Source organism: Aythya ferina, assembly GCF_964211825.1.
Source record: "Aythya ferina genome assembly, chromosome: 15".
Classification (NCBI taxonomy): Eukaryota; Metazoa; Chordata; class Aves; order Anseriformes; family Anatidae; genus Aythya; species Aythya ferina.
The window spans coordinates 8249954-8263015 of NC_140314.1; the positions used below are offsets into that span (position 1 = coordinate 8249954).

The 13062-nt window shown below is 38.6% G+C and overlaps 1 protein-coding gene across 10 annotated transcripts in view; it reads right to left on the bottom strand.

The window, feature by feature from the left end:
* LOC311445039 (acyl-coenzyme A synthetase ACSM4, mitochondrial-like) overlaps positions 1–13062 on the bottom strand; it is a 184677-nt gene that overhangs the window by 266 nt on the left and 171349 nt on the right. For 3 of the 10 annotated variants that reach the window (XM_084536671.1, XM_084536674.1, XM_084536667.1), the window contains exons 2-14: positions 10403–10670; positions 9951–10161; positions 8408–8615; positions 7419–7562; positions 6391–6547; positions 5388–5467; positions 4271–4394; positions 3513–3593; positions 3261–3362; positions 2248–2375; positions 2017–2116; positions 1290–1409; positions 192–690 (exon numbers count right to left, since the gene is read on the bottom strand). In XM_084536671.1, coding sequence (XP_084392797.1) covers positions 604–690; positions 1290–1409; positions 2017–2116; positions 2248–2375; positions 3261–3362; positions 3513–3593; positions 4271–4394; positions 5388–5467; positions 6391–6547; positions 7419–7562; positions 8408–8615; positions 9951–10161; positions 10403–10603 — 1743 coding nt within the window. In that variant the 5' untranslated portion in view covers positions 10604–10670 and the 3' untranslated portion in view covers positions 192–603. Of the gene's footprint in view, positions 1–191; positions 691–1289; positions 1410–2016; positions 2117–2247; positions 2376–3260; positions 3363–3512; positions 3594–4270; positions 4395–5387; positions 5468–6390; positions 6548–7418; positions 7563–8407; positions 8616–9950; positions 10162–10402; positions 10671–11335; positions 12169–12224; positions 12570–13062 lie in introns of those variants that run through there. The other 7 variants (XR_014698172.1, XR_014698173.1, XM_084536669.1 and 4 more) reach the window with 6 other exon arrangements.

A 13062-nucleotide genomic window follows, 5' to 3' on the forward strand; every position in this document is an offset into this window, starting at 1 on the left:
GTTGTAAATTGTGTATAATTTGCACCTTAACCTGAAGCACTTTGTATATTTTCTTCTCCCCTTTTAACCATTTATGTAGATCACAAATTCATCAAGACAAGAAGTAGTTGAAGTTGTCTTTCTCCTTCCACCCAGAAAGAATTAGGGAATATTATAGTGACAGTTTTTAAAAAGAGAGTATCACTTCATCATTGCATGTACTCATTACAGGTAAAGATTTTTTTATTAACTTATTTATTTGTAATAGTAAAAATTGTTGTAGACTTTTTTTTTTTTTTTAATAAAGCTGCTGTTTATATTAATTCCAGTAAAAAAATAAAATAAACTTTTGTACACTCTTCAATCTCTCCCTTGTCTCTTTCATGCTTCATTCACAATTACTTGCATCTTCTTCCATTTGAAAAATTGTGGGTCAATGGTAAAAGTGGTTCTAATATCACATGTCCTCAAGTCACATGAATGTTACCAACTTTTTGTCCCCTGTAGCTTGTTCTTCCATACAATCTCTTAGTGCTCTGGGTCATGATAACATGCCAAGTCCAAACACAGCTATGACTGGTATGGATGATGGAAATTTCCTCTCCTCCTCCATTTCCATCAATCTTATGCTTTTCCCCACTCTTTGTTCCTTAGAACCTTTCTCTGGATTTTCCCAGTAGCTGTCTTTGGCAGAGCCTGAACAAACTCCACCTGAATGACAAAAATGCATACTCACTTTTAGCCAAACAAATTCTAATTAATCTTTGAGATGCAAGGAAAGACATACCAATATTATGGATAGAGTAAAAAGCTGGGAAGCTGCACAGCTTGGGGGTGGGATGGTGAAATTCCTTACTACACATCTTAGCTGGGCTGCACAGGCAGTACTTGCAGGGGCAAGAACCACAGTCCTGAAGGTGTGTGTGCTTCAGCTATTATGAAAGCAAATTATTGTTGTTTTTCAACTCCTTTGATGCCAGCAGGAATTTCTACTTTGCTTTGGCTCAGAGTCTAAACAGAGCTCAAGGAAAGAATTGGTAAGAATGAATGCCTTGTCCATCAGAATCACTGTGAAAATCTTGTAATTCATGAAAGTACGACTAGTCCCTGATAAAGGTAAGGAACCACTTCTTCCTTTTGGGCTCTTTTAGTGAAAACAGCAAACCCAAGGCTACAGCTGACTCTCTAATTTATTTTTTTTTTATCTAACTATGTTTAAAGTGTTAGTCAGCAGTTGAAAAGGAACTGAGGATGGACAAAAACAGTTCAGTTCCTGACACAATTAGAAGACCTTTTTGTAGTGTACTTACCTTTCTTGGATACTTGTAAGGAGCAGTCACCTTTTTGACATGTTGCTGAAGATCTTGAGTTAGTTTTTCTGGATCATGTGATACAAAAGCAGGAGCCAAAACAATGAAGGCTTTGACTACCTGTACCACAAAAGTTAAAGGACTCCATTAACTTCCAGATGTAGGAATAAAGAGATACTTTTGTTGCTAAAGCTGAATACCAAAATATAAGAAAGTTGTTCTTAATCTCCTATGTCCTGGGCTATTGCTGTTTATTATGGAATGAGTTGTAATAAAGGACACCAACTGAAGTACAGGGCTTTTTGTTTGTTTGTTTTTTTGCTCCACTTTTTTCTTCTTCTTGATTTTATATACTACTAAACTTTCCAGAAGTTTTAGAACAGAAAACAGCTGAAAGTTTCACCTCAAAAAAAAACATGTTGGAATGTTGAAACACAAAAACCTCTCTGCTACCACGTGCTTAGTGACAAAACAGGAGTAAAATCCCTAATACTATTTCTTAGACAATAAGATGTCACAATACATTATTTTTTCCACCTCAAACTTTTTGAGAGGAAAATGCTGAAATTCTGAGATCTGTCAAGGACTGTTTATTTTTTTTTAAGTCATTTTAATTTCAAATTTGCAACTTTTTCATTCCAAGGAAGCCTCATATATATAGAGAACTTCATGCTTAGAATAAAATATATTTCTTTCCACATCTTTTTTATTTTTTTTTCCTTTTTACCTCCCCTCGAACTGGATCAGGACTGCTGACAACAGCTGACTCCATGACTGCAGGGTGCTGTATTAAGGCACTTTCAACTTCAAAGGGACCAATACGATACCTAGGAGAAAACATAAATATGATAGCCATAGCGAGTTAGTCATTCAGCTGGTCTTTTGATATTGTATTTCGTGCTAAAAAACAGAACATTCTTACCAGGCAAACAATCAAATCTAAAAGCAACTGACTTACCCAGAAGAATTAATTATATCATCAGATCTTCCAACAAACCAGACATATCCTTCCTCATCCATAATCCCTCTGTCCCCAGTGACATAAAAGTTTCCAGACATGCACGCAGCAGTTTTCTCTGGATTATCCTGACAACAACCAACATTTCAAAAAAAGAAAAGTGTATCTGATAGTTAATGGAATGTAATTCATTCACTTTGCAGTAGTGCTAAGAATGATCAAGGCTATTTTTTAGTTAGACTCAAAGTAATATATTTAATGTTATTTTACGTGTTCAATTAAAAAAAAGAGTCGCTTTAATTAGCAGTTTTGAACAAGCAATGCATGAGAGATGGCATTTGCATATATCTGTTTTAGAAAAAAAGGATGTGATCCTTCAAAATGCCCATCCAACACAGCATTTTGCTAAAATATGTATTTGATTTTCTTCAGAGAAATGATTTTTTATTGCAGGGGGTCTCCACAATGGTCTCCTGTCAACAGAAACTTTTCACCCCCTGACCTTCAAGACCAAAGCACAGATGAGGTGGCCTACAAGAAAAACTTCATTAACTACACTTACCTATTTTTCTACATAAGAAAAAGCAACTTGACAACACAAGACTTGATGAAACATTGAAGATGTTAGTGATATTAAGGAGTAAGGTATTTGTGCTCTTTGGAAACCCTCCCTGAGCTCTTGGCATATTAGAGAAGCCTTTATGGATTTGCTTCATTATTCTTGATCCAAGGATAGGGGTGGAAAGGAAGAGAAGGGAGTGATGCACTCAATATAAAGCCCATAAAGCTAAGAGACAGATGCAGGTCCGGAACAAGGTACTTCCTGCTTCATGGTGCAAGATGCAATTATATCTTGCCTGTGTGTTCTTGATCAGATGTACTGATCAAAGCTCTCACATAACCTAGACAGACCCTGTGAAGATGCTGGATGAAATTCTGCTCCTCAGTAAGGTAACTTTGCCCTGGGTATCTCGAGCTTCTCAGCAGGCACAGAGAGGCTAAGTCAGACTTACCAAGTACTCAGAGAACATACAGAATGGTCGTTCAGGTTGAACTCGAATAGCGATGTTGCCTTCTTTTCCGACAGGCACAACAGTTCCGTGGTCATCTATGATCTGCAGTAAGGACTTACCATTACTGCTTTGACTAGTTTTGTGAAATACTTGTGTTGAAACTAGTGAATGACAGACCAGGACACAGACAGCATTCCCCTTATGCACATACCCCAAATTGCAACTAAGCTCAGATGCAGTGTATCAACATACCTGCACATCATAAGGGGGAACAGCTTTTCCCAAAGAGCCAGGTTTAATTTTCATTCCTTTCATATTGGCACATATTGTTACCTGCATAACAGATATGTATTCATATTACTTATGAATGCATATAATTCATATATATTCATATATAACATACATTATAAATCTTGCAGCATTTTCTAGGCTTTCTTATCAGCTTGCATTAGACCTCTTCATGGCTTTGTAACAACCAGGACTGAATCAAGACTAAAGCACTGTGGTTCTCCATCATATGGAAGAATGGTTAGCCCTGTGGACTGTGATTGCTTATGTTCAAATTTGCCCCAATGCATTTTCTTGCAAACACCTGAATTTGCAAGACAGCAGATATAAGATGATCACGTCTTATTTCAATAAGGGGATAATTTACTTGGGGCCATCTCAAGGATAAGAGGAGAGAATGCTTGAAATCTGACTCATAATAGCTTCATTATGATCACTTACAGAATGGTCTGGGATGTGAACTGATTTAATTCTTTCCATCAGAAGCTCAAAGGGGCCAAGGTGATATCCACAGCAAATTACTTTTTATTTTTTCTTTTTAAGTGAAGATGACGAAAAGCTCAAGTTATTTGATCTGATGTAGCTTCTGGCATGCTTTTTGCAAGGAGTTTCCTTTAAAAAGTTCATTATTTTCACCTTTTCCATTGATTTATCAAAGCACATCGTGCCTTGGGTACTGTCACCTTTGAAATGGCATACTGTAGGAATTAAAATGAACGTACTGTTTCAGTCTGGCCATAGCCTTCATAGATATCCAGCCCTGTTTGGATTTTCCACTGCTCCATCACTTCAGGATTGAGTGCTTCCCCTCCAGACAAACAATGTTTCAGACTCATGAACTTGTAGCTTGAGAAAAATAGCAAATAAAATAATTTTCTTAATTTCTGATAACAGCAGTGAATGGTTTTACCTGGGCAGCTTCCCTCAACTTTCAAAGAAAGTATAACTAAAACTTTACAAGCTAGTTTGAAAATGACAGTAATCATCCTGTTACATGCTCCTGGACTGAACTCCTAGATTGGTCATGTTACCACTGAGGACAATGTGATTTCTCTCTGTGTCACTGGGAATTGCTAAGGACAAAAAAGAATTTCAAAGTTTTGTTGGAAAAAAAGCAAGCAAAGGTGTTTTCTTGAAAGAACTGACCAGAGCAATCTGAACAAGCATGTCAGGTGTTCTTGGAAAGCTGAATTAGGTGGCTAAATCCCGATACCTAAGACCAAATCCAGAATTTTCTAAAGCAAAAGAAAGGCTAAATAGGAACACAGAGCCTGAGCTTTCTACTAAATTAGGGCTGGCTTTTTTCAGGATGAAAGTCCTGTGCAAGAAGAGTAAGTACACCACTAAAGGTGTGAAAACTCCTTACAAATCACATTGACTACTTCTCATAAGCTGAATATTTTACAGCGTAACAAAACCAGTAGCAACTGCTGCCAAATAACTCTCAGCATGTGAAAGTCCTCTAAATGATCACTTCATTCTCAAGTATATAGAACAACTTCACTGTACTCCTACAGTTCCTTGATCCAGAGCTGTCTGAAATCCTCGTTGACTTAAATTTAACTGTGAACCATAAGTTCAAAGGAAGTGATACCTTACAATACATCTAATTTATTTATTCTGTGCTGTTTTTAACAAGACCCCATTCCTGAAGCCTAAATGGCCGAAGGTGTGACTACATATTCTCATGTTTCAGAACATAGCCTTCTCTTCTGAGAGCAAATTTTTGCTGATTAGTTTTCCTTTATCTGAAAAAATAACATAAGGCACTAAACAGCCAGAGCTGTCAGAGCATTATATCCCAGCCTCTCTGCTACCCTTGCAACAGATGCGCAGTACCTGCTCAGACAGTGTTGGACAAGCATGCGGTAGGCAGTGGGGGCAGTGCAAAAGGTGGTGATGGGGTATCTTGAGAGAGTCTAGAAAAAAAAGAAAGTTACCTTGCTGAAAATAAAATGTAATGGTGAGTCTGACTCTGTGTCAGGTGATGTTAACATGACTTATGTGCTAAAATGTTTGCAAAATGCAACTCCTACAAATGCCAGATACATTCAACATTCAACAAAGAACTGTGAATGCCTGAGACATCCTGACCATGGAGTGGTTGTACCAGTCAATGCCACTGCTGTAGAAAAAAATAGTATTTTCTGTCCAACAAAAATCACTCGTGAATGAATGACTGCTGAGAGTAGCTAGTAGTTCCATTTAAGATCCTTTCCTCCATCCCAAGGCAATGCTGTCCTAGGCTCAAGGCAAAGTGAAAACAACAAATAAGAATGAAGCTTTTCCAAGTTTGTTCCTGAGGCAGTCTGGGTCTCCCTTCCACACACGAGGCTGATGTTGAGAACAGCCCAGCTGTTTGGTTTTGTGAATCAGAGGGGAGAAGTAGGCACACTGGCAACTCACATAAAATTTAGGATAGCAGAACCCCAGTTCAGGTTCATACCCAACTCTTCTTACTGGCCAATGCCCACCCTTCTCCCTAAGTACCCAGAAGTTCATAATCAAGCTTTGCTTTAGGCTAAGTATTGGACAGGACACCAGTGATCTTCAGTTAATTTTATCCTGCATCTTTCACCACATATCCTCCACCCTGTAGCCCTGTCACATGGCCTAACCAGGAGGGAAAACACTTGCTCATCTAGCTTACCAGGCACCAAAGGGAAGGATAGTTGTTTGGAATGTGGAAAGTACTATGCTTGATGCTATGGAGCAGTTGGTACATATGCACTGAAATCTACCTTGTTTGCTTCATTTATGCAAAATGGAAATAAAGCTCAACAAAAATTAGCTTTATTTAAAAGATAAGCCATGCTTTCATCAAAAGAAGTGTTATGCTTACCTCTGCAATAACTGCTGGTTTAAACTCTGGCAAACTGTGTACAAAAACACATGATCCATTGATCCATGGTGCAAAAACACTGCTCCAAGCTGCCTTTACCCAGCCAGTATCAGAGGTATTCCACATTATATCTGAGGGAGTCAAGTTCATCCAGTACCTGATAAAGCAGAGGGGAATAAAATGCTTCATACAGTGTGAGAGACTCAGGTCCAAGTCACAGCACAATTAAAGGAAATGACAGGAGGCTTCCATTAGAACATGAAGTGTCACCAAGTAGGGCTGTTTAGAAAGTTTGCAAGAATTTAAGAAAATCTTAAAACATTTTTTCCCTTCGTTTCCTCCTGTTTAATATTTCAAGTGTCTGTTTTTCTTCTGAACAGTGCAAAAACATCCTTGGCCTTTGTTGCAGAATCTGGATCCAGACCAAAAGCTCAAAAGCTGAGCAGATCATTTGGAACACACTTTCCTCACCTTGTGGGTTAGACATCAGCTAAATCGCAGATTATTTCTCTAGGAATTTAAACAAATTACTTCTGTTGACTTCATGCCACCAACTTTCAACAGAGAATGCCTAAGGAAATGCATCTTTTGGTTTTCACAATATTTCTCACACCTTGGGAAGTACAAATGAGAAAGATGCTCAGTGAAAGCAAACCATTGCCAAGCCAGATTCCAAGTGAACTGTGACTTGAAACATACAATCCTATGGTCCAAAGGCCTTTGGTTCTCAGGGAAGGCTTACATAACACTAAAGAACTCAACTTTATCTGGTTTTGCTATAAGGAGGCTATCCTGACTGCTACTCTGCAGTCAGCTCTGTGAGTGGTAAAACCCTATGGCTTGATGATCTCAACTGAGTCTACAAAAGTTTTTAATAACCAGTGTTCTACCCTGAGAAGGGGAAGGTGAGGAAGAAGCAAGATCCTATGCTCACAAAATGCCTACATTTACTGTAACTGTTACTGTCCCGTTTTCCATCAATGATTGTATCATGTAATCAGTACATGGGGAGCAACCACAAGCTATACCTGCCACTGGTTGCAAATCCGATGCCATAACTGCCGTGGGACTGTACTACCATCTTTGGAGAGCCTGTACTTCCACTAGTAAAATAGATCAGCATCGGGTCTTGACTTCTTGTCTTGACGCATTTATGATCAGCAGATGTCACCCTTCAGAAGAAATAGTACATAATAGCTATTACATTCCACGAAAGAAATACTACTTTTTAAGGTTTAGGAGATAAACAGGAAAATGATTGGCCCCAAACTACATGATCTCACAAAATAAATAGTTGCATCAGGCAGCACACATAAGAGCTAGAGAGCACATCTGGCTAATCACAAGTTTGCTCTGTATATAACAATTTTCACAACGTGAGCACCTAGAGCATATTCCAGTGACTGCACACAATTATTTTGCAAGGGTTCTCAAAGCACTTTTTGTAGGACAGGTAGATGCAAAAATAACTTCTGCCTCAACACATACTGTCTCCCACTTTGAAGTCAATGGGGGCCATATTCAGGCTCTGATGCCAGGCAAGGTGGTCTTACACACGTATTATACCATTTAAGTTCAAGATACCGATGAACTGTCAGACTGTCTGGGCTATCAAGACAGTCAAGGGAAGAAATAACTGATGCCACATTAGTGGGGCACCAACAGATGTTATGGCAATGTTATCATCTCATTGAATTAAAGAGACATAAGGCTGGGCTCTAGAAGACAAGCACAAACAACTGCAGGATTAGTACTCTGTGCATTTGTGCTGTGATTGCAGGTGGAAACAAACATTTTAGAAGCTGGCAAGTTGCTGAGTAAGCTCAAAGACTTGAGTTCAGCTCCCAGAAAGTATGCTGGAGGAATTTGTACTTAACGAAGTAATTACAGTGAGATGGCAGAGGTATGGAAAAAATATAACTCATCTGTATTTTGGAATCCCAAAGCTCAGAGTCATCACCTGACTAACACAGCTTCCTTTATTTCACATAGATGTTGATAAAACAGCTGTACTCACGCAAAGAGTTCTTTGAGGTTCAGCCACCCGTCTCGGCTCCCTTTGGCTACAATTAATTTGGTTTTCAGAAAATGGCATTCAGACATGACAGATTCCACTGCAGGTGCCAGTGTATCACTAGTAACGATGCACTTGGCCTCTGAAGCCTGGAGTCGGTATAAAATATCTTTGGCTGTTAATTGGGATGTTCCTGGAATAAAGACAATTCCTGGAAAAAAAAGCAACAAGCAATTCAGAAAATTCACCATTTATCTTTACAATGTTTACACAACATGACCCCAGTCACAGAAAAGCTGAGTTACTTGCCAAGAACTTACTCTTTCAGAACAAGGAACAAAGTTTAACTCACGTTCTGAAGGCACAGTTGGGTGAATTTGTGGTCAAGGAATAACCTGGCATAGACCCAACCTGCCAGATCTCATCTGTCTCTGAACAACCTCCAAAATCTGCAACGCTGATGTTGAGTTTTGTGTCATGCACATTAAAGGTGTATCTGATGAGTAAGATCTAGATTTAGATTGTTTTTAATACTTCCTTCATGATCTGTAACTAAGGAAGGGAGTTGTGAAATTACCATCCGCTGAAGTGTATAAGGCCAGCATTTGGATAATATTTACATGTGGCATAAAGCCATTGTTCATTTCAATAAGGAATTAATATCTCTGACATGGTATATAGACCTCAACAGATTGAGGTCAGGTAGTTTACACATACAGCTCAGTCAACACATCTGTCAAGCATGGATTAGTATTCTAATGTGAATAAATGCGAGTTTGGATAATGGGCACAATGTGCTTGAATTCAAGTTTTTAGAGGGAAAAACAAATTTTCTGTATTTCTCTACCTCCTTTTCCCAAGAATTTCAATAACCTACACCTACATGATTGATTTCAGTCTTCCTGCACCTTCATATGTGTCTGCTAAATTTCACAGCTAGGAAACTGAAGCACTGAGCTACTGAATGATATTCCCATGTCATAGTTAAGAAAATCTTGGATACAGTAAGAACTGGATTCCCTAAGTCTCAGCCCCATCTGCAACCTGCAAGAATCGTGGAGCAAACAATATAAAAATACTTGATTGTGTCCCTGCTGATGCTGAATTGTTTTATAATGGATGTTTTGCAGACTAAAAATGAAATGGTTCAACTTCTTCTGAAGAATTTTTGAAACTAACACCAAAACGGAAAAAATATTGTACTGAATTATAAACCACTGCAATCATATAAGTTAGTGCATTAAAACTGTTGATTCTGATAATGGCTCTGATCAAATCTGGCCTTAGGTTGTAAACATTTAATCTCCGCTGTCTTCAACTGAGGATGCCATTTAACTGGACCGTGTCTATTCAGTATCTAGTACAACACTGTTTCGGTTCTTGTGTGGGTGCTGCCAACTCTCTTCCTATATAAAAGAATTGTACAGGGCAGAGCAGCTAATTTCTGCTCACTTTTCTTTATTTTTTTAAATATTAATTTAGCAATTTTTTCACATTTATTTATTTTCGTTCTTTCTGTGTGTAAGAAATCAATATGGTTATTCACCTGTTCGCATACAGGCCACATTCAGTAGCCACCATTCAGGAACACGAGGCAGAACTGCTATAATTCTGTCTCCTCTCTGCAAGCCACATGCCTCAGAAAGTATATTAGCTGTTTTCCTGGACAGAAATCCCAACTCTTCAAAGCTCCATTTCACCTCTTCTCCTTCATCATTTACCCACCAAAAAGCTGGATTTGCTGGTCGTCTTCCATCCTAGAATGCAACAGAATATATTATAAATGACAAACCTTAAAAGGTTTAGTTTTAATCCAAGATAACTCCAGACTAAGGAAATGATCCTTTGCCATCAGTCTCTTAAAGTGATACCCACATTTCTGACAAAGAAAATACTGCATCATACTCTCCAGCAGTATTATACAGCATCCATAACGCAAATTTATTTGTATCATTTGAGATTTGTTCCAAAGTCTATGAAGAAGAAGAAAGACACTACCTTTTCCAGTTGTGACCACTTATCCAAGACATCACTTGCAAAGTTGAAATATTCTGGCAGTTCCTTTTCACACTGGTTTACAGAGTCATAGTACGAAATAATCTGAGATGTAAGCAGCCTGTTACATCCATGGAATAATCTGCAAGGCGACCTGAGAATCTGCAAGCACTGAGGAATCCAGGATTTAACAAATGACCTCATGATAAATGATGGTTTAGCAGACAGTGCAGAAATAAGTATCAGATGAACACCAACAGGGATCAGTCATCTGCAATGACAGAAAATACATTTAAAAACAGCCAGATATTGGATGCTGTTGAGTTTGTGATGTTGGAGAAATGAATCCAAACCAGCTGGAACAAATAGGTTGTTTGTGTGCCCTCCCTGCTTTCCCCACTATTTTAACTAATTCTTAAAATAAGTGTTCCTCCTTTTCCAGAGACTGTAATTGTTTTTTTGTTTTTTTGTGTTTTTTTTTTTTTTTTTTTTAATTATAATCTGCCCTCTGCCTTTTCAGCTGATGAATGAATCTCGTATCTCATCTATAAGATTTCACTTGCCAGATCTTTTCTAAATTTCTCTCTCGATTCTTGGAAGTTTTACATTTTGACTGCTCACAGAAATGAAATGATCTACTGCTAAAACTTAGGAAATGTGTTACAGTAAGGACACTTTATCCCACCGATTCAAACTTGTATATGTAACTATGTTATGGCTTGAATACACACTAGGTGGCGATTCCCCATACGAAAGCATACATCAATGAAACTGGTGAATATTTCCTTGTGAGTTCTATTTTTTCTGGGGGGTATAGAATAAACACAAAATAAACAGTAGGCAAGCAAAGATGAAATTCCAAAGATTTCCATTTGCTTTGCACTTCAGCTCAATTGTGCGCCTGCAAGAAATATATACATTGTAAAATATACTCACAAAGAAAATCCCACCACTTCTTGTCTTGCCTACACAACATGCAGGCTCATCTGGAAGAGGCAGAACAGGTGATACTGCAGTTATTTAAAGCCCAGCTTCAGAAGTCTAGAAAACTGGATCTTTACTCCTGGATGCAAAATCTTCTGATTAAACTTGTTATGAGTTTAGTCAGATCCCTAAGGATCTTGCCACTCTAGGAATCTGTGTCCTGGTAGGACTTGTGTGTGCTCTTCCTCTTATTCCAGTTTCCTTCCTGGAGGTTAGAAGACCTTTCCAAATTAGTGCCTATTACCTGGTAGGAGGTCTTCAGGAGAAATTTGATACGATTGCTATTTGTTTCAGTGGCAGACAGGGAAAAATCAACTCTGCAAGCAAATGGCTTTGTCACACTACCTGTGTGTGCTCTGGGAGCCTTAAGCTGTGTTCTGGGGTAATTTACAACATGGTCTGTTCAGATTAAACATGCCTTGTTAGTTTCCCCCTGCTCTTCTGGAAGATGTTTTATACCCTCCCAGGACGTTACTTGGAAGACAGCTTCAAAAAAAAGATGAATAACTGATGTTTTCTCTGTTACAAAGAGAAAACAACCACAAAGTCAAAAAGGAGACTCTTATCTTCCTGGTGTGTGTGTGTATGTGTGTGTGTTTTTTTCCCTTTAGAACCTGATTACTGTATCTGTATTAGTGTGGTCTTATCTTGAAAGCAGCCTGAGTACACAGCTCCCTGATTTCATTAGGCACCCTGTACAAGCGCTAATCGGACAAGTCTCAAGGTGCATTACAGCCTTTGAGATTCACAAAGTTCACTTGAAACCAAGCCCCACTCACACCAGGAATGAAAACAACCTAAACTGAAGCAATCTGCTATCACCAAGAAAATGGAGACTTACCAAATCAACCACAATTAGGAAGCCTTCTTCCCCTTAGCAGTACCCTCTCCTCATACCAAATTTTTCATCCTGTAGTCTAAGGGCATGAAAGAGCAAAGCTACACTTAGACTTTCTCCAGAGAGCAACTTCTTTAACAATTAATTTGGTTCTACTTACCTGGACCAACCTGTCCTCAAGTCACCTCAGTCCTTGCCCGCACCAGTGAAACAAATGCCAGAATACAGAATACAATTACAGGCTGGAAAATATTTTTGAAAATATTTTCAAAAATAACAATTTCTTACTAAATAGTACCTTCTTAACCTTTTTATAAGGTATTTTTAGGAGGCCTTAGAGTTCATAAACATAGATGAAAGCTATACTAAGAATAAAATAGTACATTTGGTACCTTCAGTTTACTCTACAGATGTTAGCTAATTAATTTGGGTCACAAGCCCTTCATGTTGCATGACAATGGGCTAAAAATGAGAATCCATATCAAAATCCTCTGGTTTAACCTGCAACGTAGACATTTTCCTTGAGCTGCAACGTGACATGACAGGAGCCTCACAGCCACTAAAAGTACATATACAAAGCAAGGTGAGTTCTTCCCCAATTTCAGCATGCTCTGAATTGGACCTGTAAGTAGCTCCCTAAGTGCCACAGACAACCAAATATTAACCAGAGGAGCAGCCACCAGATACTTTCCTAGGTACCTCACTTACTGTTTTGTCTGTAGCTCTGTGGTGGGTAATGGTAAGGGGAGCAGGGAGTCTAACTGGAGAGGTGCACTACGAATCCACTTGTTTCCTCCTGTGCTCTCACCTTCTCTCCAGGCTTTTGTTCTGATTATTTACA